The sequence below is a fragment of the Pocillopora damicornis genome, chromosome 2, assembly GCF_964200805.1.
Source record: "Pocillopora damicornis chromosome 2, jaPocDami1.2, whole genome shotgun sequence".
Classification (NCBI taxonomy): Eukaryota; Metazoa; Cnidaria; class Anthozoa; order Scleractinia; family Pocilloporidae; genus Pocillopora; species Pocillopora damicornis.
In genome coordinates, this window is record NC_142671.1 from 13,029,627 (window position 1) to 13,046,613 (window position 16,987).

The 16,987-nt window shown below is 39.4% G+C and overlaps 2 protein-coding genes across 2 annotated transcripts in view; one reads left to right on the plus strand and one right to left on the minus strand.

Annotated features, from left to right (window-relative positions):
- LOC113674837 (uncharacterized) overlaps positions 1-16,987 on the plus strand; it is a 26,558-nt gene continuing 9,571 nt past the window's right edge. Inside the window, exons 1-16 of the mRNA XM_027191333.2 lie at positions 1-556; positions 686-883; positions 2,186-2,429; positions 3,317-3,450; positions 3,984-4,242; positions 4,875-5,099; positions 6,083-6,271; positions 7,771-8,198; positions 8,728-8,907; positions 10,117-10,369; positions 10,784-10,917; positions 11,346-11,604; positions 12,122-12,340; positions 12,644-12,820; positions 12,919-13,036; positions 13,253-13,322. Of these exons, the coding sequence (XP_027047134.2) occupies positions 140-556; positions 686-883; positions 2,186-2,429; positions 3,317-3,450; positions 3,984-4,242; positions 4,875-5,099; positions 6,083-6,271; positions 7,771-8,198; positions 8,728-8,907; positions 10,117-10,369; positions 10,784-10,917; positions 11,346-11,604; positions 12,122-12,340; positions 12,644-12,820; positions 12,919-13,036; positions 13,253-13,322 (3,504 nt within the window). The 5' untranslated portion in view covers positions 1-139. The remainder of the gene's footprint in view (positions 557-685; positions 884-2,185; positions 2,430-3,316; positions 3,451-3,983; positions 4,243-4,874; positions 5,100-6,082; positions 6,272-7,770; positions 8,199-8,727; positions 8,908-10,116; positions 10,370-10,783; positions 10,918-11,345; positions 11,605-12,121; positions 12,341-12,643; positions 12,821-12,918; positions 13,037-13,252; positions 13,323-16,987) is intronic.
- LOC149049956 (uncharacterized) overlaps positions 14,863-16,987 on the minus strand; it is a 9,579-nt gene continuing 7,454 nt past the window's right edge. The window contains exon 10 of the mRNA XM_089197599.1: positions 14,863-15,001. Coding sequence (XP_089053725.1) covers positions 14,988-15,001 — 14 coding nt within the window. The 3' untranslated portion in view covers positions 14,863-14,987. The remainder of the gene's footprint in view (positions 15,002-16,987) is intronic.

A 16,987-nucleotide genomic window follows, 5' to 3' on the forward strand; every position in this document is an offset into this window, starting at 1 on the left:
TAATATCTGCTTTAGTAAGAAGAAACGATGAACATTATGCCTATTGAGCTCGTCGTTTAAGCTAAGTCTATCAATTTTTCATATAGTATAATGAAAGACTGTCACCAAAAATCAATTTTAGTTAGTTTGATGTTTTCCCATGGGTACCGGCGTATCTAGCCACACAGTCAGTAAAGGCGAGCCTCAAATGTCGCAAACTCCTAACAAAACTTCCAACATAAGTGAAGCAAAGAACATCTTGGCTTCAGGCACACAGTCTGAGGAAAAGGCAAATTACGTGGAAATGAAGGCACCATCAAATTTAACTGAGGCAGACAGGAATACAGATGAATTAAAAAGACATCTTTCAGAAGGAAGTCTTGCGCGCAAAGAAGTTGTGACTTGTTGTGTGGAACTTCTGAAGTTTTCCTTCACTATAGACGAGACTGAAGAAATTCAAGCAACGTCTGAAGAGTTTGTGTTGAAGAAAGACATCCCTCACGTCGTATTCGAAATTTACACCAGTCTGTTAACGAATTATCCAACTTTGGTGAGCTTTGACCGAGAGAAAGATGAAGTAAGTGAATTTATGAAAATGTATAAAAGAAACTTTTGACTGATAGTTTCTTGTTTTTTGATAAGTTCTTTTCATACATGATTTTTTTTACCTTAAGATATTAATTTTTTTTTTGTGTTGTTTTCTTAGGAAACTGAATATGATACAAAAGTTCCAGGGGAACTAAGACTTGCTCAAGATGTTCTTAATTTATTGGCTGGTTTCACTGTGAATTTAACTTCTTGCCCTAAGCTGGCAATAGAATTTGGTAAAACAGGGCTTATTCCAGTCTTTCTGGGGATGACAGAAGCTTTAAAGGATTGTATACCAGACATTATTCCATTTGAGGTAGAAAAACAAAATCAGAGCTGGTATACTTAAAAATAAGTTCGAACAGTTTGCATAATTGAAAGAAGAGCTGGCTTTGCTGATGTTGATTGAAGGATATCTTAAAATGACAATAGTTAGTTAACCCTTTAACTCCCTGAAGTGATTAACATGAAACTTCTCCCCATAATATCCATATATTATCCAGCAAACAGGTACTGAGAGTAATCAAACTTATTAGGTAGAAGTTGTTGTCCTGATCTATCACTATATTCTCATAACTAATTTACAAGGAAGTGTGTAGCAGCTAGAGGGGAGAATCAACAGTCAGATCTTTGGAGTTAAAAGGTTAAATATCCCTTATAACCAACAATCAACAGAATCAACAGTCAGATCTTTGGAGTTAAAAGGTTAAATATCCCTTATAACCAGCCTATAAGAAGGGATTACAATTCTGTAGTAGAATATTTTTGACCATCAACTAAGGAAAAATTTTTATATGGATAAAAGTCAAGACTGAAAATTTTATGAAAAAAGCAACTATTAATAGCTGTATATCTGTAATAGTATAATTGTTATACACTTCTGTTGTATGGTTAACAAACATTAACCTGTCAACTCTAGGGATCTAGAGAAAAATATTTTTCGTCTTGTCACAAGCATGGGACAAATAACAAATTCTGAGTCCCCATGAGGAATCCAACCTCAGACCTTCGGATCCTGTGCTCTGATGCTCTACCACTGAGCCACAGAGACTCTATAGTGAGTGGGGTCAATTCTGAAGTTCATATGACACATGTCCTACATACTGTTGGGATCAGCAATTTTGATAGTGTCATGTTTGTGAATAGAATTAGAGAGATGGTAAGTTTTGAGCTCAGTAAAGAAATAGAGAAAGATGTTTTTTCCGGGATCTGATCATTAATTTTCCTTTCAAGCTGCTACACATTTCCTTGTTAAAATAGTTACAAGAATTTGGTATTAGATCAAGATAATAACTTATGCATGATACAACAGTGAGTTTGAGTATTCTTATCACTTTTCTGTTGGACAATGTAGGAAATCATAGGGAGAAGTCACATGTTACTCACTCTTGAGAGTCAAAGGGTTTTATAAGCTTAATTGTGGAACTTTAAATTTTCCATGGTGAAATTTGCACAGGAAATTGTAGTGAAGGTTCAATTCAGAAAATATTCATGTCCTACTTAAATTTGAATCTCAATTTGCCTCTACTTTTAGTACAATTATATCAGATTTTGATAACTGGCACTACCTTAACAAAGTTAACATTCCAAATCACAACATGATTTTTACATTTTATAGGATCCAGAAACAAAAACAATATCAAAGTGGACAGCTAGAGGTAGAACACTATCAAGACTTCTTGGGTCTCTTGTCAATATGGCAATTCAGGTCTCAAACAGGATAGTCTTTTTGGATAGCAATGGGATACAACATTTACTACCTTTCCTTCAATCCCCTGTGACTGCATTTTATATCAAGAGTTTATTTTGCCTTGCGTACCTTGTTGAAGAAGAAGATAATGGAGTAGTAATGGCAGATGCTGGTAAGAATTACCAATATTTTTATGAGTAATTGCATCATGTTTGTAAATGTATGACTTTAAATTTGTGTGACATTTGTGTTACAGTTGGCCTTTGTGCCATTTGATTCCTTCGGATAGTCTTTCTCTCCCGCTGATTTTTAGTTGTTGCATCGTACACCCTTTCACTATTTACTGTTCATGTCCGGTGTTCATCCCAAGTTAATTTCTTAAGTTTGGTTTCAAGCCACCAGTGTATAGGGACTGATTTGTAAGTTGTATTCGCTTGTTTTCACTTTGTAGCTTGCCCCATTTATGCAAGGTAGTGTTTCTCTTGCTATGATCTTATGCCTTTGTGTGTGTTATTTAGTCACCACCTTTGTATTGTCAGGCGGCTATTTCTAGTTATAATTTTCCTTTATCTCGTTTCAAGCAAGCTGACTTTTGTCTTTATTTTGTATATAATTATATTTTGTGTTTGCTGTGGCATTTGATTCATTTATTAGTTCCTTTATTATGTTAGATTCATTTATGCTGTTAAGTTGCCACATGTTTAATTGAATACAATTGATTGAATAAGACCCTTTTTTAATTCGCTTACAGTTTACGAGATTGATTGAAGCTATGTCTCTGTAACGTATCCCCTGGTTTGGTTAGTATTTTCTCTGGTTGCAATTTTCTTGGCTCTTCATTTGGTCTAGATGTTCGTTTGCTGCATCAATGTTTGTAAATAGAAAAACATCTTTCCCAATTCCCCTCCTGTTCCATAAAAAAAGAAAAGAACCTCATTAACCTCCCCTGTCCCTACTAGCCCCATTTCAAGTAGCTACAGTTTTCCACTCTTCAGGTGAGTCATCCTTAACTCATGTCATGTTAACGTAGATTTTCAAAACAATGATTTTGTCTTGTAGAACCAATCAAATTTATAATTGACATGTTGGACAAGGCCATCAAGTCAAGTACATGGGGATATCTGGGTTTCTCTGCCAGTGCAATAGCTGATGGTATTAGTAAACTTGCTGTCAATGAAAATAACAGTAAACAGGTGAGATAAATTTGACTTGAGTGATTACATTTCCATAACAGTTGATAATGACACCTTGTTCTTGTTTATTATCTTCCACTTTGGTATGACTAACTGTTATGCATAGGTTGGGAAGAAGCGCTATAATTAGCACCATTCCTGTTGGTGGGAGGAGTACTCTCAGTATTTGCCAGCTCTTCAACCTTCTCGAGTTTAGTCTGTTCATCATCTCTGCAAGCTGGACCGGTACAGTACTTTCCAGGACAACTAAAGTCACGAACAGACTTTGACACTTTACAACCTGAAGACCGACTTTGATGACGTATTGGAAAGAAAAATGAAACAGTACAGTACAAAATCTCTAGTGTATGCTCGCAGTGAAAACTGATGCAAAATGAAACACAAAACTCCTAGTGCCTGATACTACATATGAACTTTACAACTCTTACCAGAATTTCCTAGGGACTGCTACACAGGCTTGATCAGCCAGAGTTTTTTATTTAGAATTTTTGTTACATGAGAGAAATAATACTGGTACTTCCTTTTATTTCCAGTTTGGATTTAATGGGGCAATTCCAGCCATTTTTAACATGCTCACAACTTCCAAAGAAGATTCAGATGAGAGGCTTGGAGGGACTACTGCCTTGTGGATGTTGTCATTTGATGCCATCAACAGGGCACTCATTAAAGCTTTCCCATCAGCCACTGACACACTACAAAGGTTTGCTCAGGATTCTGATGAAAAAGTTGCAAAAGCCTCCCAAGGTGTTCTTTGGGAAATTGAAACAGAAAACAGAGATCTTACAAGATCAGGTAATAAGAATATTCAATTTGATAATTCACAATTATACTTTGATTAACTTTTGGTAACATCAGTTTTAAAATGAAGTATTGCCCACTTGTTTTACAAATTCTTGGAGTCTGGTTAAAATTTGATCGAGTCATTTAGGATCAAGATATCTTCAGTGGGGTTAAGTTAGTGTGATACACTGACAATATCTTTTAATGTTGAAAAAGTAAGAGTTTATGATGATAGGATTCCATTGTAGCTCTTTATCATATTTGTAAAGTCTTGTTATTAATAATAACAAGTGGTAAATTTAGGCAGCCAGGGAGCCTGGCCTCTTCCTTATTTTAAGACCATAGCCAAGCACCAAAGGGATGAGTGACTTTAATTGGAATTAAAATTGGTATGGAGATGTCACTTTCTTGCTCATATGCCCTTTTCAGAGTGGATTTCTCTAAGTTGTTGCCCTTCCATCCTTTGTTGTTCTTCTTGCTTCCCACGTTTTTATACCTTGGGAACAATTTGAGAATTTTTGTAGGGTCTTCATCCCAAGTTTTAAATTTACCAGCAAGAGAAAACAAGTTGTATACTCTCTTGCCCATAGGCCTTTTGTTGATATTTGAGGTTGAACTAACCAGTACTATAACATGTAATCTAGTTACTACAGATTCTCAGCACATAATGATAAGTTATCAGTGGGATTGCCAAGAAATCATACTTCGTGTGAAGGATGAACTGAGATCTGCAGGATTTAATGTGTGGATCGATGTTGAGAAAATTGAAGGATCTACGTTGCAAAGCATGGCATCTGCCGTGGAGAACTGCGCAGTGTTCGTAATGGCTGTATCGCGGAAGTATTTTGAGAGCCCGAATTGTCGTTCTGGTAAGTCTCGATAAAAATTTACTTTTCTGTTGCCCTACAAGTCTAATGAATATGCCGAGGTCCTTTTTAAAGTTGACAATATGGATCTAAAATAACAATGGAATTATGATAGACTACTCAGGACACTCTCTTGAAGTTACACGTGGATAGTGCTAAAGAGAAGGTAAAACCAAAATGGACGACTCATGAGTATTTACCCTACTGTTTCCGGTTTTCTCAGGCAGTAATATACCATTATGCGTGTACCAGGCTAGCAATGGCTCAAGAATTCCCTCTCATCTCCCACTTATAAGGAATAATGTTGGTTGATGATTATGTCATTAAAACACCTTTATTATTTAAACATTGCCTGTACTGACATCCTCTTCCTAAACTTAATTCCGACAACGACATGTGCTGTAAGAGTTCTGAAATTGCGACTTAAAGATGTTAGAAATTCTGACGTGGGACTCAAAGGACCCTTTCCGCTTAATTGGGCCTTTAAACTGTATAAAGTAGTCTACCGTTCATTGAATGTAAGATTTACCTCAGAGAAAAACAAGTTATTAGGTGAGTGATTAGGTACTGTTCATTTTTATGATAGACCGTATTCGATAGTGTCTTAAAAACGAAACCAAGGTAATCAGAACATAGGGAAATATGTCAAAGATTCAGCCCAATGGAAACTCAAAGAAGAAACTAGAAAATGAGATCAGCGCGGGAAAACGCTTGTGAACATACCAGTTTTCTAGACCAATTATATAGCACTGCATGGGAAACCAAAACGTCCGAGAATACCTTCGGCGCGAAATTTAAAGTATTCCTTTTATAGCATGAAGTGTTTGTGGTTAATGTGATCAAGAAGAACTGTCGCGCATTTCAATTCAGTTCACACGTCAGCAGCTGTTGATGAACCAAGTTTCGGAACGTCTCTTCCTAAATTTGACTGTTTCCTTTGGTTTGTGATTGCACTAACATGATAAAAATTCATCTTAATCCCTCAGAAGCAGAATATGCGTATCAGTTACGAAAGCAAATCATCCCATTGATGATGGAACGTCGGTTTCAACCCAGAGGCTGGCTTGGCATAATAATGGGCACCAAGCTGTGGATGGACTTTAGGGAGGATGGAAATCTTCAAGCAGGAACTAGCCAACTCATAAAAGAACTTAGCAAGACAGTGAAATCCCCAGGTAGGTGTGGCGGGGGTGCGTCCTCAAGTTTTTTTTAGAAGGAGGCCATATTAAGTTTTTGTGTCTCAACGAAGGATAAGAGTGAAAATTATTTGCAGTTATACGAGGACATTTGCTATTATTAACGACTCAAGTTCGCTTTTCTTCCCCTATAACTGCACTTTTCCTTCCCTATAACTGCACTTTTCCTTCCCTATAACTGCACTTTTCCTTCCCTATAACTGCACTTTTCCTTCCCTATAACTGCACTTTTCCTTCCCTATAACTGCACTTTTCCTCCCCTATAACTGCACTTTTCCTTCCCTATAACTGCACTTTTCCTTCCCTATAACTGCACTTTTCCTTCCCTATAACTGCACTTTTCCTTCCCTATAACTGCACTTTTCCTTCCCTATAACTGCACTTTTCCTTCCCTATAACTGCACTTTTCCTTCCCTATAACTGCACTTTTCCTTCCCTATAACTGCACTTTTCCTTCCCTATAACTGCACTTTTCCTTCCCTATAACTGCACTTTTCCTTCCCTATAACTGCACTTTTCCTTCCCTATAACTGCACTTTTCCTTCCCTATAACTGCACTTTTCCTTCCCTATAACTGCACTTTTCCTTCCCTATAACTGCACTTCTCCTTCCCTATAACTGAACTTCTCCTCCCCTATAACTGCACTTTTCCTTCCCTATAACTGAACTTCTCTTCCCCTATAACTGCACTTTTCCTCCCCTATAACTGCACTTTTCCTTCCCTATAACTGAACTTCTCTTCCCCTATAACTGCACTTTTCCTTCCCTATAACTGCACTTTTCCTTCCCTATAACTGCACTTTTCCTTCCCTATAACTGCACTTTTCCTCCCCTATAACTGCACTTTTCCTTCCCTATAACTGCACTTTTCCTTCCCTATAACTGCACTTTTCCTTCCCTATAACTGCACTTTTCCTTCCCTATAACTGCACTTTTCCTTCCCTATAACTGCACTTTTCCTTCCCTATAACTGCACTTTTCCTTCCCTATAACTGCACTTTTCCTTCCCTATAACTGCACTTTTCCTTCCCTATAACTGAACTTCTCCTCCCCTATAACTGCACTTTTCCTTCCCTATAACTGAACTTCTCTTCCCCTATAACTGCACTTTTCCTCCCCTATAACTGCACTTTTCCTTCCCTATAACTGAACTTCTCTTCCCCTATAACTGCACTTTTCCTTCCCTATAACTGAACTTCTCTTCCCCTATAACTGCACTTTTCCTCCCCTATAACTGCACTTTTCCTTCCCTATAACTGCATTTTTCCTCCCCTATAACTGCACTTCTCCTCCCCTATAACTGCACTGTGAAGACTTTCGCGCAATCTCAGCTACTCAAGACGTCAATTGTTTTTTGTTTATCGTGGTCAGCCTTCCATTTAGCTTTATCTTAATTGATTCTTAAGTTCGTTATTAAGATTCGAACTAATCCTTAACACGGAAAAGGAGTAGATTTAAACTTTTCCGTTTATTAACAGGGAGTGGAAAAGAGAAATCAAAGGAGGGCGATCTCAAGAAGACACTTCTGTCTTACAAGAAGAACCACAGAAATGTTTATGTGTATCTCTCTGAAAGCGAGAAACTTATAAGAGGCCTTCGCTCTCATCTGGCATCTGGTCAGTTGGCTTCAAGTGAAGCGTTTTGGAAAGCAGACGGCTTCGTTGGACTCTATGGGAAGATACCTGACCTAGCAAGTAGGCACTTGGTGGTGAACTTCTTGGTTGATGTAGATCTACCGGAGTTTTTTACTGAGATAGTAAGAATTCTTCGGAGGCGTTTATATCCTGAAGAGCGTTCGGCAGCTAGGGAAAAACGGGTTTTGTCTGCGGAGAAAGATGTGAAGGTAACGAGAAAGAAAAAGGCAAGCTCAATGAAGGCGAGATTTAGAGATGAGGTTCCATCTGAGGTATGAGATGTAAACTGGCTCTGTGAATGAGCTTTCTAGTGGTGAGGAATGCACGTGTTGTTGAGAAGCGGGGGTGTAAGACAAATGTGAGATTGAATATTATGTTTAAGGTGAAATACAATCTGAAAATCGGGTAAAAACTGCTGCCCACCCTATAAAGAGACTATTTTTAGCGAAAAAGTAAATTGTTCAGTTTAAACGAAGGAAATGTCCCCATGCAACCTCTTAATAAACTAGTGCGAATGGTAACCTCAAAGGAGCTAAATCCTTTTGGGTACCAGCAATAGAATTAAACTCATGTGAAAAGTGAGCAGAGTGGGTGGTATTTATTATTTTGGACAATTTCTTTCCCTACATCCATCAAGGCGATTGTTGGAAAATTTAAGAGATGGTGAGTTATAGCAAGGTGCATCTTTATGCGTACCTCGCGGTATAGTTAACTTTTGAGTTTGTAAGTTCGTGAAACCCTGTCGTTTTTAAACAATATTAACAGACATGCATGACGGAATCTTCTCTGTGTTTTCCACAGGAAAATTCAGATGCTAAATGGGCCATCGAAGTAATGCTATCGGTGTCAGTTGCCATTCTGAACTTTACTGATTTCCATGATGCCTTTTGCGAAGCGTGTGGAAATGCAGGGCTGATCAGGGAATATTTGGAGTTGTTAGAACAACTGAAGAAGTGTACGTCAGAGTTTGAAGATCAAACGGTGGGAGTTTTACTTCTCCCTATAACTTTAACTCTTTCACTCCGAGGATCTTGTTGTTAATTCTCCTTACTGATTGCCATACAATTTTTATGTTGTGAGATTGGAGAATTTGTTGTTGGATCAGCTAATAATCCCCTAATTGATATTTTTCGTCATTATCGTGACTATCTTGCTTGCCTTGTATCGATGTTGTAAGGAGAAATTTTGTGTAGGTTACTTAGGGGAGTTAAAGGGTTAAGTTGTTGTCGTGTTTAGTTTTTTTTATGGCTTTCAGGTTATCTAATCAGACTAGTTTTGTTTCTCTTTGTCTCTGATCATGGTTATATATTTATGGGACAGAGGGAAGTCAAAATTAAACTACAGTCGAACCTGTTTTAAGTGGCACCGTATTAGGCGGTCACCCTGTATTAGGCTGTCACCCTGTATCAGGCGGTCGGTTGTTTGAGTCTCTAAAAGTTCCCCCTCTTTCCAGTGTTCGCTTCTATTCAGTGTTCGCCTCTTTTCAGCGGTCGCCTCTATTCAGCGGTCGTTGTCATCCTTGACTGAGTCCCAACAGCCTGTTTGTATTGTCTCCTACCTGTATTGAATGGTCATTTAAAGCGGAACCACTCAAATAAAACTAAAAACTATTCTCTCAAGTCAAATTTATTCCATGTTTATCTCACAAAATCAGTGTTAGCACTTAGAGTTCAAATGTGTTCAACGCATTGCAGATTATCTTTGGTCGTTGCACTGTTAGGAAGAAATGGTATTTTTTATTGTGTTTTGTCCTTATTCATTGGAACTTGTATTTAGCGGTCACTCCGCCATTCCCCGTGGGTGACCGCTTAATACAGGCTCAACTGCACATTGTGTTTTAAAATATTTTTAGTATAGAAAAATTTGAATCACAACATATATGATGCAGATCAATAAACCGGTTGGAGGTACCTATGTACAATACTTCGACTGTTTGTAAGCGTGGTTGTCTACAGCTGTCATGTAAACTGCTTGCTACAAATAGTTGAAATCAGCTTAAAAAAAGCCCTTCCAAATCCCTTCTCCTTCGTTCCGCGTTTTTATTTTAAATATTTTGTTTTCCTCTTCTTTCTTTTCGTTTGCCCTCCTTTCCTCACCTTTCTTAGCCTATCCTAACTATTTCCTTCCCACGTATTTCGTGAGAAGAATCCCGTTGTTGATCTAAACGTAATGAGATTTGATGATTCTTAGACTCCTCTAACCGATGCTGAAGACAAAGACACCAACTTCTCAAGAAAAGGAAGCTTGATATTTGAAGTTCTGGGAGTGCTTCACAATCTTTCCAAACGAACCAGCCTCAAGAAACATTTCGATAATGGTAATGCCGTGGAGACGCTGTTAAGCTTTTTCAGAACAAAGTTCCCTGTTTACAGAATGACTTCTCTTCTAACGCTGGCTTACCTGGTTGACGAGAAAAACAACCACTTGATAATGGCTAGTGAAGGTAAATTGTAGGGTAAAACATGTTGAAATTGATTAGAAAATACTTCAACATGGCTAAAGTTTATCGTTGGAAGCCTTATTGTGCGCCTTACTATGCAGATTTCCATAAACTTCCTTCTTTTACCTTTGGTCACTTTCAGTATACTGTTTATCCTAAACCTCAAGGCAGCTTTATGTGCAGGATTAGGTTTAGCCTTAGGGTTACTGTAAATCTGAGATTATTTTAAGTTTTCTCATTACTCATGAGGACCATTCACTTAAGCGTTGTTCAACTTAAAGCATCAAACAACAGCGTTTGTGGCTCTAATGGCTACAACTATATAGAGTCATTGCAGAACGGGAGGTGTGAGCTTAATTCTTCATTTCTTTTACGGTCATCAACTGACGTTAACAGATCATAAACCACTCATTTCAGAACCCATCAAAGATATACTGAAGTTGCTGGACAAAGCGAGTCACTCCGCTAACCGACGCAGTCTAGGATTCTCGGCGGCAGAAATAGCTTATGGACTGATGCACGTGGCTACCAATGATGGAAACAAGAGGATGGTAAGACATTACTTCTCAACATTGACCAACAACCGGAAGCAACTACAACAAGATAATTTATGCTGATTGTTAAACACAAATCGACGATCGGTAGCATCTGCCAATCGATAATCGAGGTAATGTTTGCAGGAATGTCCAATACTAATCGATTAAATGAGATCTGGATGAGCCCATTCACCTACTCATACGAACTTGAGAAACAACTTATTATGACGGATGCAATAGCCTTGTTAAAGAAAGGTAGAAGAGTTATCAATTTCTAAATGTTAGCAAGAGCATTTTAAGCGATCTTATTTCATAGACTTTGGATCTTTTGGTTTTTTTTCACTATTTCTGTTGAACTCATCCGAAGTCTTTATTAGTAAAAGTTTTACTTAAATTTCTCGTCTAACTTACTTTGGTATTATTATGTGTCTTGATTTTTCTAGATCGGCCTGCACGGAGGTATTCCCATGCTGGTCTCCATGTTGAAAGGTTCCAAGGAACACGAGGACGAGAAAGTGGCAGCAGCCAAAGCGCTGTACATGTTATCGTTCGACGAGACCAACAAAGAAGTAATTAGAAGTGACAGCGACACTATGTCATCGCTGCAAAGTCTGCAGAATTCAGATAACAAGGAAATACTGCAAGCGGTGTCTGGTATAATATGGGAAATACACGGCAAGATAGGACACTCCGAAAACTCAGGTACATGTTCAGTCCCTTCCAGGCCATGGCCATGGCCATGGAAATGTGACTAATATAGCTTGGGGATCAAGTTGAATTTGAAAAGTCCGAACAGACCAAGGTTCTTTACCATGACAACTCTCTTCGTAGTATAACTGCGTAACGATAAGACTGTTCTGTCTTGTTCATTTAGTCTCTAACCCTAACTTCTGTCCTATAGCCCACGAGGTAAACAACATACTATCGATTCGCGGTAAGAAAAGAGATGACTGGAAATTAACTACACTATTTTAGCCATTTGCCATGAACTTAATATTATGCTCCCTCACCGCCTTGTTCTAAACCTAGCGGACTTCGCTTCTTTTCGCCAAAAAACATGAGGATTCGGTTCAGCAAAATTGAAAACAAAAGGCATTTCTTAACTTCTTAAAAGTCATCGTCTCATCGACCTTGAAGGGGGAGGGGTGGTGGTGGTGAGAGGGTGGATTTTGACAACCTATGATAATATGAGGACTGACGTTGTGGTTTTTTTCGGCAGATTCTGAAGAGCATGTCATGATAAGCTACCAGTGGGATACACAGCAAACTATGCTTCGTGTGAAACACGAGCTCGAAACTCGAGGATTCTCTGTATGGATGGACGTGGAGCAGATGGAAGGGTCCATTTTGGAAACAATGGCTCGAGCTGTGGAGAAATCGTCTGTCTTAGTCTTGGCAATGTCACGAAAGTACCAAAACAGTCCCAACTGTAGATCAGGTAGCTACTTTACTTTAATAGCTCCCCACAATAGAGAGACAGTTTAAAGAGATGCTGATCTAAATGTAAAGGAGCTTTCTCTTTTGTTATGTGGGAGATTTGGCAGTGGATGGCATATCCCTTAGAGAGAAGTAGAAACTTGCGTCTTGAAAATCTGGAATTTCCTCAAGTCCCCCGATTGAGGAGTGTTTAACCTTACAGAATATTGTTACAACGACGTATGAATTTCACATACATGTACCCTCTCCACGTCTCCACGTAGTACTGATTGTCTCGATGTTGAGCTACTTTGTTAATGTCTAGAGGCCGAATACGCTTACCAAAGAAGAAAGCGCATAATTCCACTGATGATGGAATCTGGATATAACCCTGACGGCTGGCTGGGGATTATTCTGGGCGCTAAGCTATGGATGGACTTCAGGAAGGAGCCGAACGTTGGAATTCAGCAGCTTATGAAAGAAATTTCTAAAGGAAAAACTGGTATGAACCCAGCATCTCGATTTTTTTGTGATTGATTTCTATTTCCATGTTCTAATTCTTGAAATAGTGATTTCTTTTTAATATAAATATTCTTGCAGCTGCCTCCCAAAGCGAATTATTAGGAAGCGCTCCTATAAAGGCAAGCGAAAACGAGAAGGTTTTACAGTGGAAGAAAGAAGATGTCGCCAAATGGTTACAGGGTATTGGATTTCCAATGTAAGTTGTAGTTTCTCTAATGGTGAAATTTAAAAGCATCCTTGAATAGCCGTCTGCTCATAATCGACCACAGCAGTAACAAGGTAAACTGTCTTGTGTTATTATAAATGGTTATCGTCAGTCTAACGTAAGTTGCACTCCCAGTTATGAGAGTGCAATAGAAAAATACAAGGTAAAAATCTTGGAGGAGCTTATGCAGCTCTCGATTATTTGCAGAGATGACATCAGTGTCAGAGGAAAGCTAGACGGTCCCTTGTTGCACATGCTCAATGAATTGCGAAAAGAGGTTGGTATAAGTTCTTCAGCTAAGTGTATGTGTATTATGACGATCCATTACATATTTGCACTTCGCGCGCGATATGTTTAAGTTTGTCACGTGACCTAACATGGCTCAGCTTAAAGTGGGGAATACCAGTGACATTCTTTAAGTGATATTCCCAATTTTTGTCCCTTGCATTCAGTGAGATCATAGGCGGCCCAAGCTCACGTCTCGAGAAAAAGCCAACGATGAATTCATGAACGCGTCACGCGTTGTGTGACTCGGTGTTAAGTTACGGGAGGAACCGTTGAAAATTTGAACACGTTATAAGGCATAGTATGGGGAACGACATATAGTCGATTTACAACGATAAATATTTCGAAATCTGAATATTTTACACGTAAAATCAATAAAAACTTACTCATGCCCTGTGTATCCGTCGTAGTTTCTAGCGATTTCTGCTGTTTTAAGCTTGCTTTACCATCACTGTTAACCATGTCAAAAGACGAAGTCAAGGCTGCACACTCCGATTTCGACCTTGGTCCACGCGGAGGTGATTTGCGCCCCGAAAATCCTCCCGATCGGCATTTTTCTCAGCCACACTTTACGATCTAAGATCGCTGCACCCTGGGACATGTCTCAATACCAAAACTTCACGCGCATTTCGCTGGAAACGAGTGTTTTCTACCTGAATTTCCAAGTTCGCTTCTTTCTGGTTATGCTTTGAACACGAAGACTGGACACGGCCGCGTAAAAGACTTGGGTACGAGGTCAATTTTCTCTCTACCGCGAGTGGTACGGTCGATTAATGTACAATACTTACCCCATCCCCACAGAGGCACCTCGCCTTAACCTATTGTGCTAATCAACCAATCAGACAGCGAGTCCAAAGTAAAACGGATAAACAACGTACAAAATTTGAATATTCTGCGGGGTTTTCTGTGAGCATCTAAGCTTCGATTATTTTCGCGAAAATGCTATCGAAGAGGAAGAGATGCGGTGAAATTAACGGCGAAGCGAATCAGAAGGTTAAGAGTGGCAAAGTTTCAAGATGAAAATCCTAATATTTCATTTTGGGAACTTTACTGATAAAATCACGGGTGAAAAGCTTATATTAATAGAGAACAAATTTCCTAGTGCGAACCTAGGATAAATATTTAGGTATCATAACTTTTCGCAAGTTTGACGTCGGAATCCGATACGAATATTAGTTTTTCCTACATGTAGATTTCTTGTGAAATTCATGGAGAGGTGAAATATTTCGCCACCTGAAATTGACTGTAATTAAAGCGAACGTTGTACGTGAAGTCTTACATACCGCAATGTAAATACCATTGTCCACATGATGTCCTAACGTCGATTGCATCTACCCTTCCATGCATGGCCTATCAAACTACAATGTTTTGCCAGTTGATGTCACTAGACTTCTGGAAAAATGGAAAAACCCTCAAGATTCGACTCACTCATGAATTACTCATGATCTACCCTCCTAATTTACGTTGGAGTAAATGTCTATTTAGTCACCGGAAATCCATTGTAAAGGACAATAAAAATTTCGATTAGCTCGCAGATTGTCAAATGAAGTTCATTGTGTTAGCGTTCATAATTTTCCTTCCTGTGAAAACTCGTTCTTTGTAATATTCAGTAGAGTAGTTTGGTGGTTACTGGCATTTCGTCGATATGAGCGTTCGCTTATCGCACGGACAGGCGGAGGTAGTACGCTTGGCTTGTAAGGGTCATAACTTTTTGGTGACTGGCCAAGGGGGAACTGGTAAGTCTACTGTTGTAAGGGAAATCATAAGCAATCTTCAAGCGGCTGGAAAAAAGGTTTCTGTGGTATGTTCCAGTGGTATAGCATGCACAGTGTACGATCCTGGTGTCGCTTCTACCGTGCATTCCTATTATGGATTGGGAATTGCAGACCTATCATGGGAACAGCTGGTAGAACGATCCACAAAAAATTGCGCTGTCATTGAACGTGTCAAAAAGGCAGATGTATTGATTTGGGACGAAGCCAGTTTGTCAAGCCAGCGAATGCTCGAATTGGTCAATGCGATACACCATCGTCTGAGCGACTTTCATTGTAATCGACCTTTTGGGGGTAGGCAAGTCATTTTAGTTGGAGAGTTCCTCCAATTACGCCCAGTTCCAAATGTTTATGATGAGGGTATGTTCATGTTCCATTCGCCGATCTATCAAAGTGCCATAACGCACCGCTACGAACTGACTACTGTTCTTCGACAAGAAAACAAAGAGTTTCTCGATGCACTGAAAGAAATCAGGGTTGGTCAGTGTAGCGAAAAGAACTTTGAATATATCAACTCCCTTTCAAGATCCCTCGAGATATCAAAAGACGAGATGAGCCACATCTATTTCAAAAGGTTACCGGTAGCATTACATAATCGCCTGGCCTTACAGGATCTCCCTTTCCCTGAGTACACCTTCGAGGCTGAGCACCGATCAAACTCAAGGCATGGACTGGCCGGGTTCTTCAGTGTTGCACCTAAGGCCCGGCTGTCCGGTTATGCTAGTGTGGAATTTAAACGAAAAATTAAGAAACGGTAGTCGAGGAATCTTTGAGGAGTGTGTTGGAGATAGGCTGCAAGTTTCATTTTCGGGCGTTGGTTCTATTACGATCGAAAGGCAAACGTGGTTTCAAAGGAACAAGCAAGGAAATGTATTAGGCAGTATTTGCCAGTTTCCGATTGTGTTGGCTTACGCTGTGACTTGTCACAAGTCGCAGGGGTTGACTCTATCTGCAGCCGTCGTCCACTGCTCCAAGGAATTTGTACCAGGACTAACATACGTGGCACTATCACGAGTAAAGGATCCACAGAATCTCCAAGTTTTAAACTTCAGATCAAAAAGCTTGCTCCCGCCTAGCTCTCGAGTTTTACGTGAATGTTCAACTGACCTCGGACAGCTAGAAGAAGATCTAAAATGTTGTCGTAATCAAGATCTATCACAAGAGTTATTTGAAGTTCACGACAGATTTTCCCTGGAGGAAAATGATTGCGATGAGACGTGCACTTTTCCAGAGGAACTTAGCGATGGGCCTGTTGCTTCTTATTTCGAGAGAGACGATGATGCACCCGTAACGGACATTGTCCAGGTTTATGACGCATTGTTGAAGCCCAATTCGGAACTATGGAGCCCTCCATCCTCTGTTGACATTAAAAAAATTCTTGCGTCAATGAAAATTGCAAAGCCGTTGAATGAGTTTGCAGGGGACAAAAACAGTTGTATCAAGTTGTTGGAAGAAGATCTTCGAGACAAGACAGCAGCTTTTGTCAATCTTTTATGGTTTCATTTCCATGAAATTTTTAAAGAACACATTATCGAAAACCCTGATGAGGTCATTGTAAACATCTCACGCGCAGGTTTCACGGGCTGCACTACTAAACTTCACAAGTTCCTCATTTCACCTCTCTTCCATGAATATGTCAGAGGTCTTTTTAACAGCACACATGTGAGCCGCCCAGAAAGGACCACTGCCACAGAGATCGGAACGACGTTGTTTGAAAAGTTCCTTGGCCAGTTGGTAAACGTCATTTCCCACTCTATCGATGAAGAAAGGCAAGAGCCGATCAGATTAGATGTTTCTGAAATGACCGATCCGGGAAAGGCCAAAATCAGACATGTTGGTGGGTGGGCAATCAGGATGACCCTTGAAGCTGAAAGGCGGTATGCCA